The following is a 22,057-nucleotide window of genomic DNA, read 5'->3' as shown; positions in this document are numbered from 1 at the left end:
CTGTATTCAGTTCCAGACAATAATTTTGAAATTCTTCTGTCAGTTAAAGAAATCCGTTCATTACTTAGTCAGGAGGTAGATTCTGGAACCAATTTTAAATCTACAAATCACTCATGATCTCCTGCATAGTGAGTTCATGAGGCAGTTTATTCTGTCGTTTAAAATGGGAGTGTTTTTTATTCCTGTCAAAATCTAAATTCACAAATGACTAGAAGCAAAGATTATATTTTGATTACCTTGTGGTGAGAATTCAAATGGAAATGACAGACACTGGAACTTATTTTGCCTGCGACAAGTGATACTATTTCTAAATCTGACCATTTTCAAGGTAAAAAAATAATTTTACCATATACACATTATTTTCATGTCACATTGGAAAGTGTCCACTTTTTCAAAATTTCCATTTTGCTCTAAGATGTGAACAAATTAGGAACACGTACATTAAAAAGGACTTTGCTTTAAAGGTATACATACTGAGAAATACCTGACACAACAGTCTCTTACTCTTTCAAAAGGTTAAACTAACGTGACTGGGTTAACTTAAAATACACCTCAAAAATTAGTGAGTTAAATTACACTCGATCAACAAGCAAACTGCATTCATCAAGAACACACAGTTTGCTTCAGTTGAGGTGTGCATTATACCTGCTAGAGGTTCTGAATTAGCCATGCCTACAACCTCTATCACTTCTTTTGGTTTCTTTCTTTACGTGGCTGTAGAGTGGAACTCCAATCAGATTATTTCACTCTCTTGCTTAAAAAAACACTCCATGTCCCTCGGTAATCACGTGACAGCTCACCTCTATCTTTGCTTCTCACCCAAGTCACTGTCAAGCCAGACGTGCCCCATTAACTAGGACCATCTCCCACCCCACACCCTCTTCTCCAGGACAATTCTCATTTGTCTGATTTGTTTGTCTCTCTTCAGTTTTCCTAATACAAACAATAAATATGATCAGTATAATGATTTCAAGAATCTGCTTAATTCATGTACATTCTGTATTTGTTTAAAAAAAACAAAAAAAACAAAAACAAAAAGAAAATTTATCATATTAATTATATATAAAGCCAGGTCATTTGGCCAAAAATCTCAATAATGAATTTTTTTAAAGCAATCATTTAACTTAAGTGACATCACCAGTGAATGAGAACATTTTAAAAAGATGTCTCACTGCATAGAAAATCACACATAGTTTTGATGTACCCTCTGCAGACAAGGGACATAAAATATAATTAGAAGGATAAGGAATGAAACCACAGAACAACTACTTGTATGGCAGCAAATTATAAAACAATACTGTACTTGACATAGGCAAAGCCCCAACTTTAAGAACTGTATCAAAACTTATCTACGAAATAAAAACCGACTCACAGACATAGGGAACAGACTTGTGGTTACCAAAGGGGAGGGGGAAGGGGACGGATGGACTCGGGGTTTGGAATCAGCAGACGCAAACTAGTATATACAGTATGGATAGACAACAAGGTCCTACTGCAGAGCACAGGGAACTCTATTCAACATCGTGAGATGAACCATAATGGAAAAGAATATAAAAAAGAATGTATACATATGTATAACTGAGTCACCCTGCTGTACAGCAGAAATCAGCACATTGTAAATCAACAGTACTCCAATAATAAAAAAAAGAACTGTATCAAATAGAAAAATGTAAGATACTAATGAAAAATAAAAGGGCCGTGAGTGGTAGGGAAGTTTAAGAAGCTCTCAGTGTAGACTGACGTCATCAGGGAGCCTGGTGTTGGGTGTGAGGATGCATCGAATGCGGCCGAGCACAAATACTGGAAAACAGTCCAAAGAAAATCGAGGAATGCATACCTACAGGTATATTGTAATCACTTGAAAAAAGTTTTATGGCCCAAAGCAATTAATCAATCAATTAATTTTTTCAAATAATTGTTTAATTCAGGGGACAAAGTTAAAACTGGTAACTGAACTGCTTCCATAGCTTAACTGGTGAGTTCAGTCAAAATGGTGCCTGACAGATGGTGGTTGTCAGGGACGATGTTGGTCAAAGGTACAAACTCCCGGTTTTGAGGTGAACAAGTCCTGGGATGTCATGTACAGCATGGTGACTCCAGTTTTCTTTTTTTTTTGAATTTTATTTTATATTTTTTTTATACAGCAGGTTCTTATAAGGTATCCATTTTATACATATTAGTGTACATATGTCAATCCCAATCTCCCAGTTCATCACAGCCAGTTTTCAACACTGTCTTGTATACAGGAAAGCTGCTAGGTCTCAAATGTCCTCATCAGAAAAAAAGGGACGTGCAAAGTGAGGGGTGTATTAACTCACCTTACCGTGGGGATCACTTCACAGTGTACACATGGATCAAGTCACATTCTACACCTTAAACTTGCACAATGTTACATGTCAATTATATCCCAATGAAACTGGAAAAATATGACCATTAAAAGACAAAGTCAGCATCCCAATGAGAAAATAAGTAAAAGGAACACGAAATACGTGTCTTACATGGAATAATGTTGCTCACTTGAGCTTAACTGAAGTATAATTGACATAAAATGAATATAATGATTTAATACGCTATATAAATGGGCATGAATGACAAATACTATAAAACTATTTCCTGAATTACTAAACATTCACAATTTTTAAAAAAAAAAAAATTTTTAGTGTATTCGTTTAAGGCCAATTGATAAGGAGATAATTTTAAGTGGCAAAGGATATTGGAACTGTAATAAATAAATAAATGAATAAATAATTTTTGCATTATACGGTAAAAATACATTGTACTAGTAGTCTATATAAGGATTAAAAAAACTGTGAAGAAAAAAACTGTGGACTCTTATTTCACATACAAATTGTGTCTGATAAATCACTATAGACAGTTCTAAATTTATGTATACTTTCAGAGCTTTTTTTTTTTCTTTTTTCTATCTTTCATTTTTTTGTGTGTGCAAAAGATAAACAGTTTCATTTTGTAGCACATACTCCAGTAGAAAATTGGAGGATCCTAGCCCAGCCAGGAATGAAATGTTCTGTTTTGTGATGGACATTTCCACACTCGGTGCTGAAATTGCCTAGATAACTTACACGTATTTAACAGTATGTCCCATTGTTTTCAAATACATTTTCTCTATTATACTTTAAAACAGTCCTTTGGTTGAGAGCACACAGCAAGACTAAGGTCACCAGGCATTGAATGGTACTGCCCCTCCAGACTTGTCCAAACAAGCCTTCTAACTCCTGACACAAGGAACTAAAGTATCCCTTTCCCATGCCTCAAAAAACCTTTAATATTTCCAATGAAAAAAAAACAGAAAAAGCTACACAGACAAAAAGGATTTAGTAAAAGGCAGTGATGAATAGCAGAAAAGAAATTTTACATTTAAAGGCATAGCTCTTCTTTCAAAAGTTTAAATCTTAAATTCCTCTAGGGTTATAAGATTCAAAACAAAATGACTGAGGTGAGGAGAACTCAATCAGGAAATTTATTTTAGAATCTGATCTCTGAACTTAATTTAGTAAATATAAGAAGAATCATAGTCTATTTTCCTAATAGAATCTCAGCCAATGGGACTGGCTAGTGAATAAGGGAGATAAAATTTATGATGTCGCCTAATAAATAGCTTCTAGAATCAAGGGTTGACTCAAGAGAACTTAGTTTCTGGATCATTGCCCAATAAGCTTGAAATATTAGAAGCAAACTGGACATTGGTTTGTAAACACAGGCACGGGCATCATAAGATGCAAACTGTGTTCATATTTTAATGACATATGTCCGTCCGTCTAGGATTTAAGGAGAATGTTTCACTAATTTGGTTGTACTTCTATGTACGAAAATATGTCCATATTACAACTACTATATGGTTTCCAGTCTACTTCAAAGAGGCAGCTTCCTGTTTATTAACATCAGTCAAGTGGAATACAAATGGAATTGAATTCTTAGTTTTAACTCAAGTGAACAGTTTTCTTAATCCCCCAAAAATCTTTTCATAAATATTTTGGCATTGGTATATGCATATTTCTTGGACTAGAAGTTAGGTCCAGTCTTTGGCTCATCAATTAATTAATTTTCTGCTGTTAGACGATGGGCCCCGGAAAACTTCACCTTCTGCAAAAGAGCTCGGTGAACCTGCCTGCTGAAGGCCTGGAGACCCGTTTTCTACAGGAAGACATTTTTCCCAATGTTTCTGGGCAAACTCACGACAAACAGGGGAGAGCTCCCCTTCTTAACACACTTAGGTGGTCTGAGTGTCATACTACACAGCCCAGTCCTGCTGGCTCCGTCTCAAATAAGCGACTCAAAGCCTCACCTACGTCTTCTGCCATTTTATTATTAGCACGAGGGAGAACTTAAACAGAGAATCATCACGAGTTCACGTCTTCCTCTGCAGCTGCAGGCTTTGCCAAAAATCTCTGCCCCATCTTCATCATGAATCCCTAATCCAAATTCAGATGTTTCAATGTTCTCTAATATGATTTCAGGGCCCCTGAATTGTTAAAAAAAAAAAAAAAAAAAAAGCTGTGGTGGTTAACTGCCACTTATAACTCATTTAAATGGGATGAATCCCCACAATTCATCTCTTTTCAGTTTCTATAAAACAGTCTCCAATTCCTAAGAAAATGCTTAGTGTTTACTAAGAAGACATGTATTTATCTGATTCTTACACTTTTCTACTATTAGTTCTAGTTCCTCAGTTTCCTAGATGGACAATAGATGCCAATGCAGGAGAAGCCAATGGACTAAAAAGAACACAATTAAGTCTCTGCACTTGACATACAATTAACACATTTGTTTAACAGACCCGTGTGTATGTCTTAGAGTAATTCAAACATATAGAATGTACTTTTGTTTTTATTTATCTAAAAAAATGTTGAAGCCTTTGGTGTGCATTGCTGCAACCCCTTTCTCTCTGACTCTCCCCACCAGGTGCAGGGAGCCATCTTCCCGGCTCCCAGTTTCAACCCCATGACGGACGCCCAAATGCTGGGGGCAGCACTCCAGGGATTTGGTAAGCCTGGTGATTTCTGGCACCTTTCCTGGTCATTTTTTTCCTGTGCTTTACCTTGTCTTAAGACTGTAACATGGGTGTAAACAGCTGATGTCTAACGGAAGGCAAACACAGATTCAAACAAAAAGCTGGGCAAAAAAGTAGAACAAGAAAAACAACAGAAAAGATCAACAGAATTGCCTCTCGCAGTTGCAGATCTGATCTTGACATGTTTTTGCCTTAGATTCTTAAATGCCTAACAACTAAATGAAATTCCAAACCAAAAAACTTAATCTGGGATAAACATCCTTTTTCGCCCTTGTTTGTTTGCTAGCCTGTTTCCTTTGAGACTTCCACGTCCGGCCAAATCAGACTGCCTGCTGCTCCCCCAGGGGATCTGCTTTTCCACATCCTTGCAAACTGGTCCAGTAATCCCCCTGCCTGGAAGGCTATGTTCTTCTCCCACCTACTTGGAATTCAAATTCTCTTCCTTCAGGAATCCCTTCAATTGAGCCTTCCTCTTTGAACCCTTCTTTGCCCTCCAAAGAGTATCAGTTGTCCCAAGCCCAGCACCTGCTTCTGCACTGTCCTGCCTCTGACCCCACCTCCACCAGGCCTGTCCCCCACCCCCCACCTCCCCATCACCTGCTGACTGGCCTCTGAGCTCCCAGGGCGGGAGGCTGGGTCAGGTGCTTGTAAGTGCATGTCCAGTGAATGAACTAGAGTTTAGGAAAGGAATGTAGAGAGAAACGGGAAATTGTTGAGTTCTTTTAAAAAAGATTTAATCTTTAAGATATGATATGGAGCTGTTAAACATCCAACCTGTCAAAAGGGGACTTCTGGTGAGCACGAAGATAAACACTGACAACAGAAAGGAAACCTTTGCATGAAACATACAAAGCCTTTCATGGGAAAGCAAGCTCTCAGCTTTGAAGACAAGGTCGTCTTTACACGAGCTATACTGTGTGTGTGTGTGTGTGTGTGTGTGTGTGTGTGTGTGTGTGTCCACTAGCAGGACCCTGGAGGAAAACAATAAAGGACTTTGAATATGCTCTAAAGTCAACTTTAAGAGTCCGCAATGCTTATGCCTTTTAAAATATTAATCATCGCTAGAAAAATCTGGAGACAGGGTAACGAACAGTTATGGATTAACTTTTTCTTCAGAAGAATGATTTTTGCTTTAAAACTATAAATCAGAGCAATCTATTCACTGAAAAATTTTCTTTGTGCCAGTTTCAATTTTCCTGTCATCGCAGTTTTAGGTCAGAATTCGGATTCATTTTGACCCTTGTAGGTTTTTGCTTGTCAGTGTTTTAGCTGAAGAATTTCAGGAGGTTTTGGGTTTGACGGCACACCTCTGCTGCAGTATGACAGAGCAAGAACACAGCTCCAGATGCTGTGAAAGTCTATGCATCCTATGCCCCTGGCAAAGGGCAATCGAAAACGACAACTGCAAATGTTTTCCTTGGCTACTGTGGGTTTTCTCCAGCTTTGCTGAGACACAAATGACCTATAACATTGTGTAAGTTTAAGGTGTACCATGTGATGATTTCACAGATGTGTATTTTGCTAAATGGTCAACACAATAAGGTTAGTTTACGCATCCTTCTTCTCACAGAATTACCATTTTGTCGTTATTGTTATGGTGAGAACATTTACTCTCTACTCTCTTAGCCACTTTCAAGTATGCAATACAGTATTGTTAACTGTAGTCACCATGACGGAAGTTAGATCCCCAGAACTTATTCCTCTTATAACTGGAAGTTTGTACACTTTGACCGTCATATCCCCCTTTCCTCCATCCCCTAGCCCCTGGTTGTTTCTATGAATTCAGCTATTTTGGATTCCATGTATGTGAAATCATACAGTATCTGCATTTCTCTGTCTTATTTCACTTAGTGTAATGCCTTCAAGATTCATCCATGATGTCACAAATGGCAGGATTTCCTTTTTGTGGCTGAGTAATATCCCATTGTGTGTGTATCATATCTTCTGTATTCATTCCTTTGTTGATGGACACCTAAGTGGCTTCCATGTCTCAGCAATTGTGAATAATGCTGTAATGAGCATGGGGGTGGAGATAACTCTTCAAGAAAGCAATTTCATTTCCTGTGGATAAATGCCCAGGAGTGGAACTACTGGGTCATATGGCGGCTCTATTTTTAACTTTTTGAGGAACCTCCGTAACGTTTTCCATAGTGGTTGCACCAATTTACATTCCCACCAACAGTGCAGGAGGGTTCCCTTTTCTCCACATCCTTGCCAACACTTTTTATCTCTTGTCTTTCAGATGATAGCCATTCTGACAGGTGTGAGGTGGTACCTCATTGTGGTTTTGATTTGCATTTCCCTGATGATTAGTGATGTTGAGCATCTTTTCGTGTACTTCTTGGCCATTTGTACATCTTCTTGGGAAAAATGTCTATTCAGGTCCTTTGCCCATTTTTTCAATCAGATTATTATTATTTTTTTTTTTTTTACTATTGAGTTGTATGAGTTCCTGATACATTGCAGATATCAACTCCTTATCAGGTATATGATTTGCAAATATTTTCTCCCATTCTGTAGGTTGCCTTTTCACTTTGTTGACTGTTTCTCTTGCTCTGCAGAAGCTTTTGAGTTTAATGTAGTCCCACTTGTTGGTTTTTGACTTGGCTACTGTGTTTTACATAGAAAAATCAGAAAGCAAAGATATTCTGTGACGCAAATGGAAATGAGTAGTTTTAACAACAATTGTCTTAAGTTGTATAACAATTCACCAAGGAAAAGCAGTACCTCTCAGGTAACAATCTCTAACAGTGCAGTCCACTTGCCAAGTCCTAACTGCGACAAGCTACTTCCCCTACCCACACGCTCTTAGAACAACTGTGTTTATTTTGTCTCAGTTAACACATATAATTTCCAGAGCATGCCTATGAGATCCTGGGCAAGGGGAACTATTTTTAACCTATATGCCTAACTCATGGTAAAGCTGCAGACAAGACAAAATGAATCTTTGTGAAACACTGGGTGCTATTTAGACTAGGCCTCCTCACCTGCCCCGGGCCCTACTCACCACCAATATGATGTGAGCTGTAGGGTGTGTGTAGACCTTCCTTACAGAAGTGGAGGGAGTTTCCCTCTATTCCTAGCAGCTGAGTTTTCCTATATTTCCCCTAGAAGCAGTCGTTCAGCATTTACTAATTCATGCTCACGGTGACTTTGTAGAAACCTTTCACTAATAACAAGAATCAACTGTACATCATAAAAACCTATAAGACTGCTATGGTTCACCATGTCACATTTTTCTGTTAAACCATAGGATAGGAATTATCTAGAAATTCCTGCCCCTAATACAATAGAACAAGAAAGAGAAATAGATACGATGATTCTAAAAAACAAATCAAAATTCTCTGAATTTGCAGAGGACATTATTAATATATCTCAAAATTCAAGGTAATCAAGCAAAAGCATTATTAAAAATTATGAGAGTTCAATAATTTTTCTGGATACAAAGTCAACATAAAATTTAACATCATTTACTTCATTAAGCAATTATGTGTTAAGAAACAAAGTAAAAATAATATAGCTTGAAATATCAATAGAAATGCAAATACGAATAATTTCAACAAAATCAAGTTTCTTGTTATTTGCCAAAACTCTACAAATCTTTACTAAGTCCTTTAGAAAAGAAAAACACATAAATAATTCAACAGATACATCATGTTAGTGACAGAAAGACAATTTCTCTAAATTGATTCCTAAGTTTACAGTTATTTTAATTGAAATTTTAATAATACTTTTGAGATCCATATGAAATTACTCTGAAATATCTCTAGAAGGATAAATGAGCCAGAATTGCTATGAACTTTGAAAAATGGAGAGTAATTCAGAGAGGTAGGTTGTGGATAATCCCAACAGAACAACAACGAAAACCAGAAGGCTACAAACATTACAGAAGTGTGACGACAGCAAAATCAACAATGGATCCAACTGAAAAACCTTCTATTTATTATTAAAAATACGTTCATCTGGACCGCCCATCACGCAGTCAGCAGATCCCTTCAGAACCACCTAATGTGCCTTGGCTCCAGCGCTTTACCTGGGGCCCCGTGCACCTGCTGCTCTGTGCCTTTCTCTACAGGCTGCCTTTGCTCCCAAACCCAAAATCCCAGGCTCTGGAGCTGATCCTCTGCCTCCCTCCCTCCATTTTGCGGCTGCCGGACCATTTCTCTCACCTGCATAAATACCTCACTCCCCCTGTGGGTTCTTCCAGGCACGGTCATCCGTGTATATCCAGTCCCTTGCCCTCATTCACTGGATGCTTTCACATGCAGCTCATCACTTTCCCATGATCCGAACACATCCAGGATGGCTTTAACTTCCAAAAAGATGATCTGCTTAACATCCTAGCGCTTCAACTCGTTTTTCTCCTCATCTCCATAATTTGTCAAAGAAAACGTATACCACACAGAATTCAACAGGCAGGGAAGCCTTCATGAAAGAGGAGAGAGACTGAACTCAGCTCCTCTGAAACAAAAGGCAGGCGAGGTCTGAGCCCTGGGATGTTCTAGAGGTCACAGGGGTGGGGGCCTTGGTCAACACAATGAGGACTTCTGAGACTGCTCATTGGCACTTAGGGTCCTGCCTGCCACAGAGGCTGGGAGACAGTGGCTCTATCTTTCCTGGCAATTATATTTCAAAGGGATGCATCCCAAGTCCTTGAGAAAGGCATTTCTGGGCATTAAAACTGGCAGGTGGTTGGGAGAAGATTTATGTCTTGAGGAGAAAAGAAAGAATTTACAACTGCAAGTTTTCTGAAGTAAATGCTCTCAGAAAGAAAGAAAGAAGGAAGGAAGGAAGGAAAGAAGGAAAGAAGGAAGGATAGATAGAAAGAAAGAAAGAAAGAAAGAAAGAAAGAAAGAAAGAAAGAAAGAAAGAAAGAAAGAAAGAAAGGAAGGAAGGAAGGAAGAAAGAAAGAAAAGAAAAGAAAAAAGAAAAGAAAAGAAAGAAAGAAAGAGGTCAAGGGCTTCTAATCGGGAGAAGTTTGTCTGAATTTTGGTCAAGCTGAGGGGATGCTAACACCTTCTTGGTTACTCTACCACCACTAACGTTGCAGCTAAATTTCCCTGAAGCAGCTGTGCATTCAGGCGTTTTTTCAGGTTCATGGGTTGGTGCAGGAGGAAGCGGGGGCCTCAGAGCCCAGGAGCAGAGCCTCTGTCATGGGCAGGGGCCACCCACCCCTGGGCAGGGGCATGGCCCCCCCTCTCACAGCCCCTTCCCCAGGACTCTTCCTTCTGTTGGGGTCTGGACTGAGGTATGAGGCAGATGCGCCCCTGGGCTGAGCAGCTGGGGTTTGTCAAGTGGACTAAACTGGAGCTCTGTTTTCCCCTGACACTCCAAGGACAAAGTTAATGGCAGGAGCTGAGCTCTGCTGAAGAGGTGAGACGACCACATCTATCACATCTCCTGAGGTCAGGGAAACCTCTCCAAGTGGACATGCACAGAGAGGCTCCTCGGGGGTCAAAAAGGGAGGGGGCGCTACCCCATAATATGTGTTGTCAAACCTCCCGTTAGCCTCAGCGCTGGAATCCATCTTGGCAAAAAGATGTGCACACATATCGGGAGGGCCCTGAGACAGGTCAGATGTGGGAAAAGAAGGGAGATAACTGGCCAGAGGAGAACAGAGACCTGGAAGAACTGCTCCATATAAGTGATTTAAATCACCTCTCCTCGTTCAGGACTCCTGCACTCTTCTCTGGGTGTGTATTTGTGCTTTGCTTCTGCTCTAATAAATTGCTTCTTTTTTCTCTTTGCACATACTATGCTTCCAATAAACTCTGTGCCTGCTTTACAATGTCTGTTTGTGGAATTCTTTCTCCAAAGAAGACAAGGACCGGGATCCTCTCATCTGCTGACATCAGGACCACAGCAGTTACTTTTGTTGTAATGTACATTTGTTGTAAGTCATAATGAATCGTACAGTAAGAAAGACACGGGGCCGATTCAAACAGGAATCAGCTTGGCGTTCAGGGAAGTCTTTTGTTGGTGGGGTAGGAGGGGTGGTGGAAGAAAGACCACATTCTTCACTCCTCTGTATTTTTATTGAATCCTTTTAAAGGAAAATCTGTAGTTGTAGCATCAAGAGGAGAGACAGGAGGTACCTCGCCATGTCAGGGGCTGCCCTGGGACTTCCATTTGAGTTGGAACTGTTCCCTGCCTGCTGGAAGCACCACGGGGACAAGCCTGCATGCTGGCCTTGATCCCTGGACACGGAGTTCTTCCTACCTGCAGGGTAGCAGCCTCACGACTCTCCAAATACGCCTCTTTTCCAGGCTGTGACAAGGACCTGCTGATCGACATCCTGAGCCAGCGCTGCAACGCCCAGAGGCTGGTGATCGCCGAGGCCTACCTGAGCACCTTTGGCCGGGTGAGTCCCTCCGTCCCCACCCTCTTCCAAGGAAATTCCTGAGAAGCCTCAGAACGGGTACTGTTACCCTTTTCAGCCTCCGATTACAAAGGCTTCTGACTTCACCAAACATCAGAAACAGTTCTTCTGCCCCAAATGTGTTGCACAGAATGTGGGAAAGAGACACATCAAACGTGCCTGTCATCCCACCAGCCCTTTCTCAGAAATTGTTCAGCTTCATAAAGTAAAAGTTCTGATAGCCCGACACCACCAGTTGGTCCAGTTAGGCTAAAAACACCCCTGCGTCAAGCTCTAGGGAAGGTGCACAAGGGGCTGATAATCCAAGGCCCCAAAATAAGATCTTTTCCTGCAGTTCTCCAGAGTTCCTCACCCACCTCTCAACCCAAGCAAATTCCGCACTAGCTTTTCTTCCCACAGCTGCAGTTAGAGCCCATTAGAAGAGAACGGCACTTAAAAATAGTTTCAGGCAATAAAACTACCCACAGTGCTTTAAAGTAATCACACACAATTTCAAAGCAAGTGCCATTAAAGCTTTCTTTTGTTATGCATTTAAACCACAGATTCAGAACAAAAACTCTTCAGGCCAAAAGGACCTGGAATAGCAATTTCTTTGTCAACTGAGCATTATCGATGAAACACCATCATAAATCTTATTCTGTAACGTTAGTCCTTAAAAACTTAATCTCCAAACCTCAGTCTGAACAACTACAGTGCACAAAACAAAGGTATACCTCTGCTTTAGAATGAATGACGAGTCCAAAAAGCCACCACTACTCATGAAATTAGCTGAATTAAGCCGTAGTGGGAAACCAGTTTTGCTTTTTTTCCAGGTAAAACTGTTACTTTTCTTATGTTCCTATGACACCAGTGCTAGTTTTCTTTTGAAAGAGAATGTAAAAGCTATACAAGTTGCAGCATTAGTAATCCAATATTGTCTTAATATGCATACTGCCAAAAGAGAGGTCATTTTTCAGTAAATTTTTAACCCAAAACTTTGCATACGTCTGTGCTTTTCATAGATCAGGTTAACTTAGGTAACCGCATTACTTTATCACTCTCTACAAAATTACCCTAAAACAGATTAAAATAATTAAGGAATGAGGTGCTTACAACTCATCAGACAACGGAGCCTCCAGGGGAGAGAACTCACCACACGCCCAAGGTCTCAGAGGGGTCGGGCCCCCGTGCTGAGGTCCCTGGGCGCCGGGGAACTTAGGGACCCTCAGACGAGCCGACAGGGGCCTCTCGGCTCTGGAACGCCCCGTCAGACATCAGTTACCGGGTCTCAGAGTCGCTCTTCCTGTCGCGTGTCCCTGGCTCACACTGTCCTTGTTTGGGCCTTCACCATGTGGTATCCAGATGGATGTGGAAATGGCCCTCACCCCCAGAGCTGCTGCCCCCCAGCCCTTCCCCTGGGTACCCCCCAAAGTGAAGCCAGAAAGAGTCCAAATCTAAAACTCCACTTTCCTGCTTTAATCCCTGAGCGTTAATCTCAACTCCCCTCACAAATATCCGTCTGGGCACCGAATTCAACCCACCTGCCAACAGGCTCACCGAGTCCCCCAGCCCCTCTCTGCTCCACACCTCAAGCCGGCTCACCACCTCCTGCTTCATCCACCGCATCAAAGGCAGGCCCTGCGGTCTGCAAACTGACAGCGGGCTGCCCGGCCCGCCTGGTGCTCCGTGTACTCCAGGGCCCGGACCTGCACAGCCAGGCCACCCCAGACACGCATCCCTGACACCTGACACCGTTGCACCACAATCTCTCCAGCTGCTGCCCCATCCTCTCCTGCAGGCGCCCAGGTCAGGCGGCCATGCTGTCCTCCTCCCCGCCAGGTGTTCGGGTTTACTTACCTCCTGACCCCTCGGCCATCACCTCCTGGAAATCAGGGACCGGGTTACTGGCCACCATCCTTCCCTCCAGAGTCCTGCCTGGGTCTGACACAGAACAGGCACTGCGTTTATAGAATTCCACTCTGCCTCTAAGAAAAAAGGAGAAAAAGAAAAACATCACTTTAGAATCCAATAGTTAAAAAGAACACTCACAAATTGCCTAAATTTCCCTTTTCCCTCATTCCCTGCTCTGGCTGCCCTGGGGTCACCCTGCCTGACCTTGGTGAGGGTTTCCTGACCTCCCCCACTGCTCACGTTCAGAATGATTTCTTCCACCTGGACAAGGTGTGTCTTCTGCTAGCTTTCCCTTTCTGCAGGAGAGTTTATAGATTTCTTGTATGTTAATCATTGATATTCTTATATTTTTATTAATGTGAATAATCAAGATTAGAGAGAATTATTTTCTTAGCTACTGAGTAAGGTACAATTCTAGGCCTGTTCCATAAATACCTATTATTATATACTTGACTCCTGTCTAACAGCTCCCAAGTTCAAAAAGGAGGTAATAAAAATGCTAAAGGAATTTTTAAAAATTTCGATAGAAATGCAGATCACTGTAACAAGCAACTAGAAACTATAAAGAGGAGCCAATCAAAATTAGACAGCTCAATTGCTGAGACAAAAACTGAGCTAAAAGCAATGAATAGCAGACTAAATAATGCAGAAGAACAAATAAGTGATCTGGAAGATAAAATAATGGAAATCACCCAATCAGAACAGCAGACAAAAAGACAAATAAAAAAAAAGCAACATACGAGATCTATGGGATGATATAAAGTGTGCCAACCTATGCTAAATAGGGATCTCAGAAGGAGAAAAAAGAAGAAAGGGGATTGAAAATGTATTTGAAGAAATTATGGCTGAAAACTTCCCAAACCTAAAGAAGGAAAAAGATATCCAGGAACAGGAAGCACAGAGGGTCCCAAACAAGATGAATGCAAAAAGACTCACACCAAGGAATATCATAATTGAAATGGCAAAAGTGAAAGACAAAGAGAGGATTCTAAAGGCAGCAAAAAAAAAAAAAGAGTCGTATACAAGGGAACTCCCATAAGGCTATCGGCTGATTTCTCTGCAGAAACTTTGCATGCCAGAGGGAGTGGCAATATATATTCAAAGTCCTGAAAGGGAAAAAATCTGCAAACTTGGATACTCTACCCAGCATGATTATCATTTAGAATAGAAGGAAAGATAAAGAATTTCTCAGACAAGAAAAAGCTGAAAGAATATAGCAATGTTAAATCTATCCTAAAAGAAATATTGCAAGGTTTTCTCAAAATAGAAAAGAAACAACAATATTTTCAGGAAAGGCAAATATATAAAAGGACTGAAGATCACTTAAATAGGCCAATACATAGATTAAAAACAATCAAAAATTTTTGTAAAAGTGATTATAACTACAATTAATAGCAAAAGAATAAACATGAAGATAAAAATAGGATGTCAAAATTACAAAATGTGGGAAGGCGAGTAAGAAAATGTAGATCTTTTAGAATGTGTTTGAGCTTATATGACTATCGGTCTAAAGCAAGTAGGTATGGTTAAGGGTTAACATACTTGAAAATCAGGGTAATTACAAATCAAAAACATACAAGAGATTCACAAAAACCAAAAAGAAAGGAGCTCAAGCATAATAAAAAAGAAAATCATCAAATCGCAAAAGGAAAAACAAAAAGAAGAAGAAAGGAACAAAAAAGAAATACAAAATCAACTGGAAAACAAGGTTTGAAATGGCAATAAATACATACTTATCAAAAATTACTTTAAACGTCTATAGACTAAATGCTCTGTTAAAAAGACACAGAGTAGCAGATTGGATAAAAACAAGAACCTAAAATATGCTGCCTACAAGGACTCACTTTAGGGCACAAGTCACACAGATTACAAGTGAGGGGATGGAAAAGATATTTCATGCAAATGGGAATGACAAGAAAGCAGTGGTAGCTATAGTCATGTCAGACAAAATAGACTTTAAAACAAAGGCCATAAAGAAAGACAACGAAGGACACTATATAACGATAAGAGGATCAATACAAAAAGAGGATATTCCACTCATTAACATATATGCACCCAATATAGGAGCACCTAAATACATAAAACAAATGCTAACAGATATGAAGGGAGAAACTGACAAAAATACAATATAGTAGGAGACTTTAACACCCCACTGACATCAATGGACAGATATTCCAGACAGAAAATCAATAAAGCAACAGAGACCCTAAATGACACAATGGAACAGTTTAACTTAATTGACATCTACAGGACACTACATCCAAAAAAATACCAGAATACACATTCTCTAGTATACTTCATACACTAGGATACAAGACAAGCCTCAAGAAATTTAAGAGGACAGACATTATTTCAAGCCTCTTTTCTGACCACAACGGCATAAAACTAGAAATCAACCACAGAAAGAATGGGGGAAAATGATCACATGGAGACTAAACAACATGCTACTGAAAAACCAATGGGTCAATGAAGAAATCAAAGAGGAAATCAGAAAATACCTCAAGACAAATGGCAATGAAAACACAGCGTTACAAAATCTATGGGATACAGCAAAGGCAGTTACAAGAGAGAAGTTCACAGTGATACAGGCCTTCCTCAAGAAACAAGACAAATCTTAAATTAACAACTTAACCTACCACCTAAAAGAACTAGAAAAAGAAGAAAAAACAAAACCCAAAGTTAGCAAAAGAAATGAAATATTAAAGATCAGAGAGGAAATAAACAGAGATAATCAATAGAAAAAAAATCAATAAAACCAAGAGCTGGTTTTTTGAAAGGATAAAAAAATCAACAAACCTCTAGTCAGGCTCACCAAGAAGAAAAGAGAGAGAACCCAAATAAACAAAATAAGAAATGAAAGCAGAGAAATATCAACTGATACCACAGAAATACAAAAAAAAAAAAATTGTAAGAAAATACTTTGAACAGTTATATACCAACAAATTGGACAACCTAGAAGAAATAGGCAAGTTTCTAAAAACATACAACCTGCCAAAATTGAGCCAATAAAAAACAGATAATTTGGGCTTCCCTGGTGGTGCAGTGGTTGAGAATCTGCCTGCCAATGCAGGGGACACAGGTTCGAGTCCTGGTCTGGGAAGATCCCACATGCCGCGGAGCAACTGGGCCCGTGAGCCACAACTACTGAGCCTGCACGTCTTGAGCCTGTGCTCCGCAAAAAGAGAGGCCACGACAGTGAGAGGCCCGCGCACTGTGATGAAGAGTGGCCCCCGCTCGCCGCAACTAGAGAAAGCCCTCACACAGAAACGAAGACCCAACACAGCCAAAAATAAATAAATAAATTTATTAAAAAAAAAAACAGATAATTTGAACAGACTGATACTAGAAGTGAAATAGAATCTGCAATTTAAAAAAAAAACAAAACAAAACTCCCTGCAAACAAAGTCCAGGACTGGACAGCTTCTCTGGGGAATTCTACCAAACATACAAAGAACTTATATCTACCCTTCTCAAACTCTTCCAAAAGATTGAAGAGGAGGGAACACTCCCAAAGTCATTCTATGAAGCCACCATCGCCCTGATACCAAAACCAGACAAAGTCACTACAAAAAAACAGAATTACAGGCCAATATCTTTGATGAATATAGATGAAAAATTCCTCAAAAAATATTAGCAAACCGGATCCAACAGCATATAAAAAGTAGGATTTATTCCAAGGTCACAACAATGGTTCAACATATACAAATCTATTAATGTGATGCACCATATTAAGAAAAGAAAGGACAAAGTCTCAATAGACACAGAAAAAGCATTTGATAAAATTCAACATCCATTTGTGATAAAAACTCTCACCAAAGTGGGTATAGAGGGAACATGTATCAAGATGATAAAAGCCATTTATGACAAACCCACAGCCAACATAATAATCAGTGGTGAAAAGGTGAAACCTTCCCACTAAATTCTGAAGCAAGACAAAGATGCCCACTCTCACCACTTCTATTCAACATAATATTGGAAGTCCTAGACACAGCAATCAAACAAGAAAAAGAAATAAAAAGTATCCAAATTCAAAGGAAAGTGGTAAAATTGTCATTATATGCACATGACATGATACTATATATAGAAAACTGTAAAGACCCTGCACAAAAACTATTCAGCAAAGTAGCAGGATACAAAATTAACGTACAGAAATCTGCTGCATTTCTTTACACTAACAATGAAATATCAGAAAGAGAAAATTAAAAAATCAATCCCATTTAAAATTGCTTCAGAATAAAGAAGATACCTAGGCATAAACCTAACCAGGGAGGTAAAAGACCTATATGTTGAGAACTATAAAATGTTGATAAAGAAAACTGAAGATGATTCAAAGAAATGTAAAGATAACCCATGCTCTTGGAAGAATTTATATTGTTAAAATGGCCATACTCCCCAAAGCAATCCCTATTTAATGTGATCCCTATCAAATTACTGATAACATTTTTCACAGAACTAGAACAAATAATCTTAAAATTTATATGGAACCACGAAAGACCCGAATTGCCAAAGCAATCCTGAGAAAAAAGAACAAAACTGGAGGCATAACCCTCCCAGACTTTGGACAATACTACAAAGCTACAGTAATCAAAACAGTGTGATATTGGCACATAAACAGATATATGGATCAATGGAACAGAAGAGAGAGCCCAAAAATAAATCCACACACCTACGGTCAATTAATATTCAACAAAGTAGGCAAGAATATACAGTGGAGAAAAGACAGTCTCTTTAACAAGTGGTGTTGGGAAAGCTGGACAGCCACATATAAATCAATGAAGTTAGAACACTCCTTCATACCATACATAAAAATAAACCCCAAATGACATAAAGCTTATATATAAGACATGGTACCATAAAACTCCTAGAAGAGAACATAGGCAAAATATTCTCTGACATAAATCTTAGCAATATTTTCTTAGATCAGTCTCCCAAGGCAAAGAAATAAAAGCAAAAATAAACAAATGGGACCTAATCAAACTTAAAAGCTTTTGTGCAGCAAAGGAAATCACAAACAAAACAAAAAGACAACCTATGGACAGAGAGAAAATATTTGCAAATGATGCAACAGATAAGGGCTTAATTTCCAAAATATACAAACAGCTCATAGAGCTCAATATCAAAAAAAAAAAAAAAAAAAACCAACCCAATCAAAAAATAGGCAGAATATCTAAATAAACATTTCTCAAAAGAAGACATACAAATGGCCAATATGTATATGAAAAGATGCTCAACATCACTAATTATCAGAGAAATGCAAATAAAAACCACAATGAGGTATCACCACACACCAGTCAGAATAGCCATCAATAAAAATTTACAAATAACAAATGCTGGAGAGAGTGTGGAGAAAAGGGAATGTAAATTGTTACAGCCACTATGGAAAACAGTATGGAGGTTCCTCAAAAAACTAAAAATAGAGTTACCATATAATCCTGTAATCCCATTCCTGGGCATATATCTGGAAAACATGAAAACTTTAATTTGAAAAGATACATGCACCCCAATGTTCATTGCAGCACTGTTTACAATAGCCAGGACATGGAAATAACCTAAATGTCCAATAACAGATGAATGGATAAAGATGTGGTACGTATATACAATGGAATATTACTCAGCCATAAAAAAGAATGAAATAATGCCATTTGCAGCAACATGGATGGACCTAGAGATTATCCTACTAAGTGAAGTAAGTCAGACAGAGAAAGACAAATGTCATATGATATCACTTACATGTGGAATCTAAAAAATAATACAAATGAATCTATATAGAAAACAGACTCACAGAATAGAAAACAAACATATGGTTACCAAAGGGGAAAGGGAGTGGGGGGAAGGGATAAATTAGGAGTTTGGGATTAACAGATACACACTAAATATATAAACAACAAGGGTTTACTGTATAGCACAGGGAACTATATTCAACATCCTGTAGTAACCTATAACTGAATCACTTTGCTGTATACTTGAAACTAACACAATATAATAAATCAACTATACTTCAATATAAATAAATTTTTTAAAAATTTACTTACCACTGCACAGTGACAAAGCAGCTTGCACAAGTGTTTTTATAATATAATATAAAATTGCCCAAGTATTTACACAATGAATATCAGTGGGGGTAGAATTAAGACAACTTCTAAGTTACACTTTGTACAGGCCTACATCACAGAGTGTTTCAACAGCAAGTATTTTTTTTATGATAATAGAAAAGACATGGAAGTTAAAAGCATATAAAACTACGCCCCTGAGCATATTCAGACAAAAAGAGTGCTAGTCATCCTTCTATGTCTTGCCCCTGAGTGCACACAATTAGATAAAGGTAAAAAGAAGAAAGGAAAAGGAACCGCCATGTTACTTTCAGTTTAAATGGAGCTGTCGGAATTGCTGCGGCCTGGCCCACCTGCAGCCCCAGGAGCTCAGAGCAGCTCGGTTTGAGCAGCACGTACTCATTAGCCTAACGCAGGGCCAGGCTGTGAGGTCCATAGCGTCCCTTTAGGGCAAACAAGAAAGCAGAGGCAGTCCAGCTGGGGACAAGCACACTCCAAAGGTTGCATCGGCAAAGCTATTTCTATCCCTCCCAGAGAGAATTTAAGACTCTACCCAGAGATTGTGTCTTCGGCTCCTCTTTGAACTTGCAAAGTTTAGCTACTTAAACATATTATTCAATATGTATCTTCGCAAATGTAAGTGATATGTTCTTCTGATGTCCTGAAAAACCACTGTAGAACTCTTGGCCCATTTACAGTGCAAGGGCACTGTAATTCCAGAGTTCCAGCCCCTCCATGAAATCAAAGTGCGTGCAGATGGGGACCGTTGCTTGTTTTTCCTTGAGCAGCCAATGCCTCCAAACAAACAACTGAGGAAATACGAGTGGACCCATCCGTTCATTATTTTATACCAATGCTGTGTAGCCGGCACCGTGCTACGGCTGGGGAAACTGCCATGAATAAAACAGACCAAAAGCCCTGCCAGGGTCTTTACCTGGTGAGACAGAGAAAAATTAGTGAAACGTGTCCTGTTAGAAGGGACTAGTGCTCTGGAGAAAAGATGAAGCCTGGTGAGAAGGACAGAGAGTGCTGGCGGACCAAGCGCACAGGAAGTCCCCCACGTGCGAACGAGTTCCGTTCCCAGAGCGCGTTCGCAAGTCCAATTTCTTCGTAAGTCCAGCAAGGTTAGCCTAGGTACCCCACTGACACAGTCGGCTATATAGTATGTACTGTCATAGGTTTATAATACTCTTCACACAAAGAATACATAAAAAACAAAGAAACACAAAAAATAGAGAAACGCTTTTTAATCTTATAGTACAGTCCCTTGAAAAGTACAGTAGTGCAGTACAACAGCTGGCACACAGGGGCTGGCATCGAGGGAACAGGCAAGAAGAGTTACTGACTGGAGGGGAGAGAGGAGGTGGGAGATGGCAGAGCTGAAGGATGGTCAGCAATAGGAGACGGAGGGCAAGCTGCAGTGTCACTCACGCCTGACGCTGCTGGCACAGGTTCTGGTTCCTTGCTAGATTCAGTTCTTTCTACTCTCTTGAAAAAGCGACCCAGTGACGTCTGGGTAGTAGCTCTTTTTTTCTCGTCATAGATGACACGGTAGCACTGGATTGCATTCTGAACGGCTGCTGCAACCTTCGTGTACCGTTCTACGTTCAGGTTCTGTGCCTCAGAAACCAACAGTGCCTCCTCAAATAAAGAAAATCCCCTTGCCATTTCCTGCGTCGTGAATCTCTTCGGTTCTTCAGTTACTTCTTCTTCTCTCTCTTTGTCCTTTCGCATCTCTGAAAGTTCACAACGTGAAGGTTCGTATGTAGAGGACTTACTGTAATTGTAAATAGCCTGACGATGGCAGGCTCTGTGAAGAAGTCCGAGGGGCGAGGCACGTGCTCGGCTAGGGAAGGAACATTCAAGCTACAGGGAGGAGAAAGCAATGGCCCTGAGGGGGCAGGTCTGCTGTGCCAGGAGCCACCGGAAGCCCAGGGGGTGGAGGGGGGTCGTGAGCAGGGAGAGGAGTGGCAGGAGGTGACGGCACAGATTGGCCAAGGGGACATCGTGTGCCTTGGTGACCATCGCATAAAACACCTGCATGTTTGCTTATCCCGAGCTCAGCTGCACAAAAGTAGCTGTAACTCATCCTGGAGTTTGGAGTGGGAAAGGGTGTTTCTGCAGAGGGGTGACTAACTGATCGGCATTTTTCCAGGAGCACCTGTCAGGTGTGTGTGGGGAGGACAGGTGTAAGGGCAGAAGGGGACGCACTCGGAGGCTGTTGCATTGACGTAAGGAGCCATGACGGTGCCGAAGCCAGGGTTATGGCGGTAAAAGTGGCACAAAATCGTCAGTTTCTGGATGTAAGTTAGAGACCACAGAATTTACTGACAATGGATATTGGTAACGTGTGAGAAATGCAGTGTAACAGGCAAACTTCTGGGGTGCAGAGAGAGAAAGAGACAGAAAGAGGGGAGAGAGGAAACAGCTAGTATCAGCCGTTTTTAATCTGCAGCAAATCACCTAATATTTGGGGGGGGGGGGAGACATTTTGAGTGCCTCATACCTCCCAGAAAATATTTTAAGAATTCCACCTGAGTTAAATATTTTCTGGTAAGGCCAATGCTATGAGGTGGGTGCTGTTAGAATTCTCCCTGTACAGACGGGAAGCAGACACAGAAGTAAGGGCACCTACCTGTCACCTCACAGCTGACGCTCGGCCAGGACCGGAACCACACGCCACCCCCAGGCCTGGGCGCGACGGGTAGG

General features: G+C 40.3%; 1 protein-coding gene and 1 long non-coding RNA gene across 2 annotated transcripts in view; one reads left to right on the top strand and one right to left on the bottom strand.

The window, feature by feature from the left end:
* The window catches only part of LOC309664088, a 377,635-nt gene that overhangs the window by 339,256 nt on the left and 16,322 nt on the right, over positions 1-22,057 (bottom strand). The window contains exon 2 of the long non-coding RNA XR_014265581.1: positions 13,245-13,372. This is a non-coding gene — a long non-coding RNA (uncharacterized lncRNA). The remainder of the gene's footprint in view (positions 1-13,244; positions 13,373-22,057) is intronic.
* ANXA10 (annexin A10) overlaps positions 4,078-22,057 on the top strand; it is a gene marked incomplete at its 5' end in the record, with an annotated part of 42,013 nt that continues 24,033 nt past the window's right edge. Inside the window, 3 exons of the mRNA XM_082471425.1 lie at positions 4,078-4,147; positions 4,871-5,002; positions 11,296-11,390. Coding sequence (XP_082327551.1) covers positions 4,078-4,147; positions 4,871-5,002; positions 11,296-11,390 — 297 coding nt within the window. The remainder of the gene's footprint in view (positions 4,148-4,870; positions 5,003-11,295; positions 11,391-22,057) is intronic.

The sequence above is a fragment of the Balaenoptera physalus genome (assembly GCF_965194825.1).
Source record: "Balaenoptera physalus genome assembly, chromosome: 7".
In the NCBI taxonomy this organism is placed as follows: domain Eukaryota; kingdom Metazoa; phylum Chordata; class Mammalia; order Artiodactyla; family Balaenopteridae; genus Balaenoptera; species Balaenoptera physalus.
This window is presented reverse-complemented; position numbering and strand designations above follow the sequence as displayed.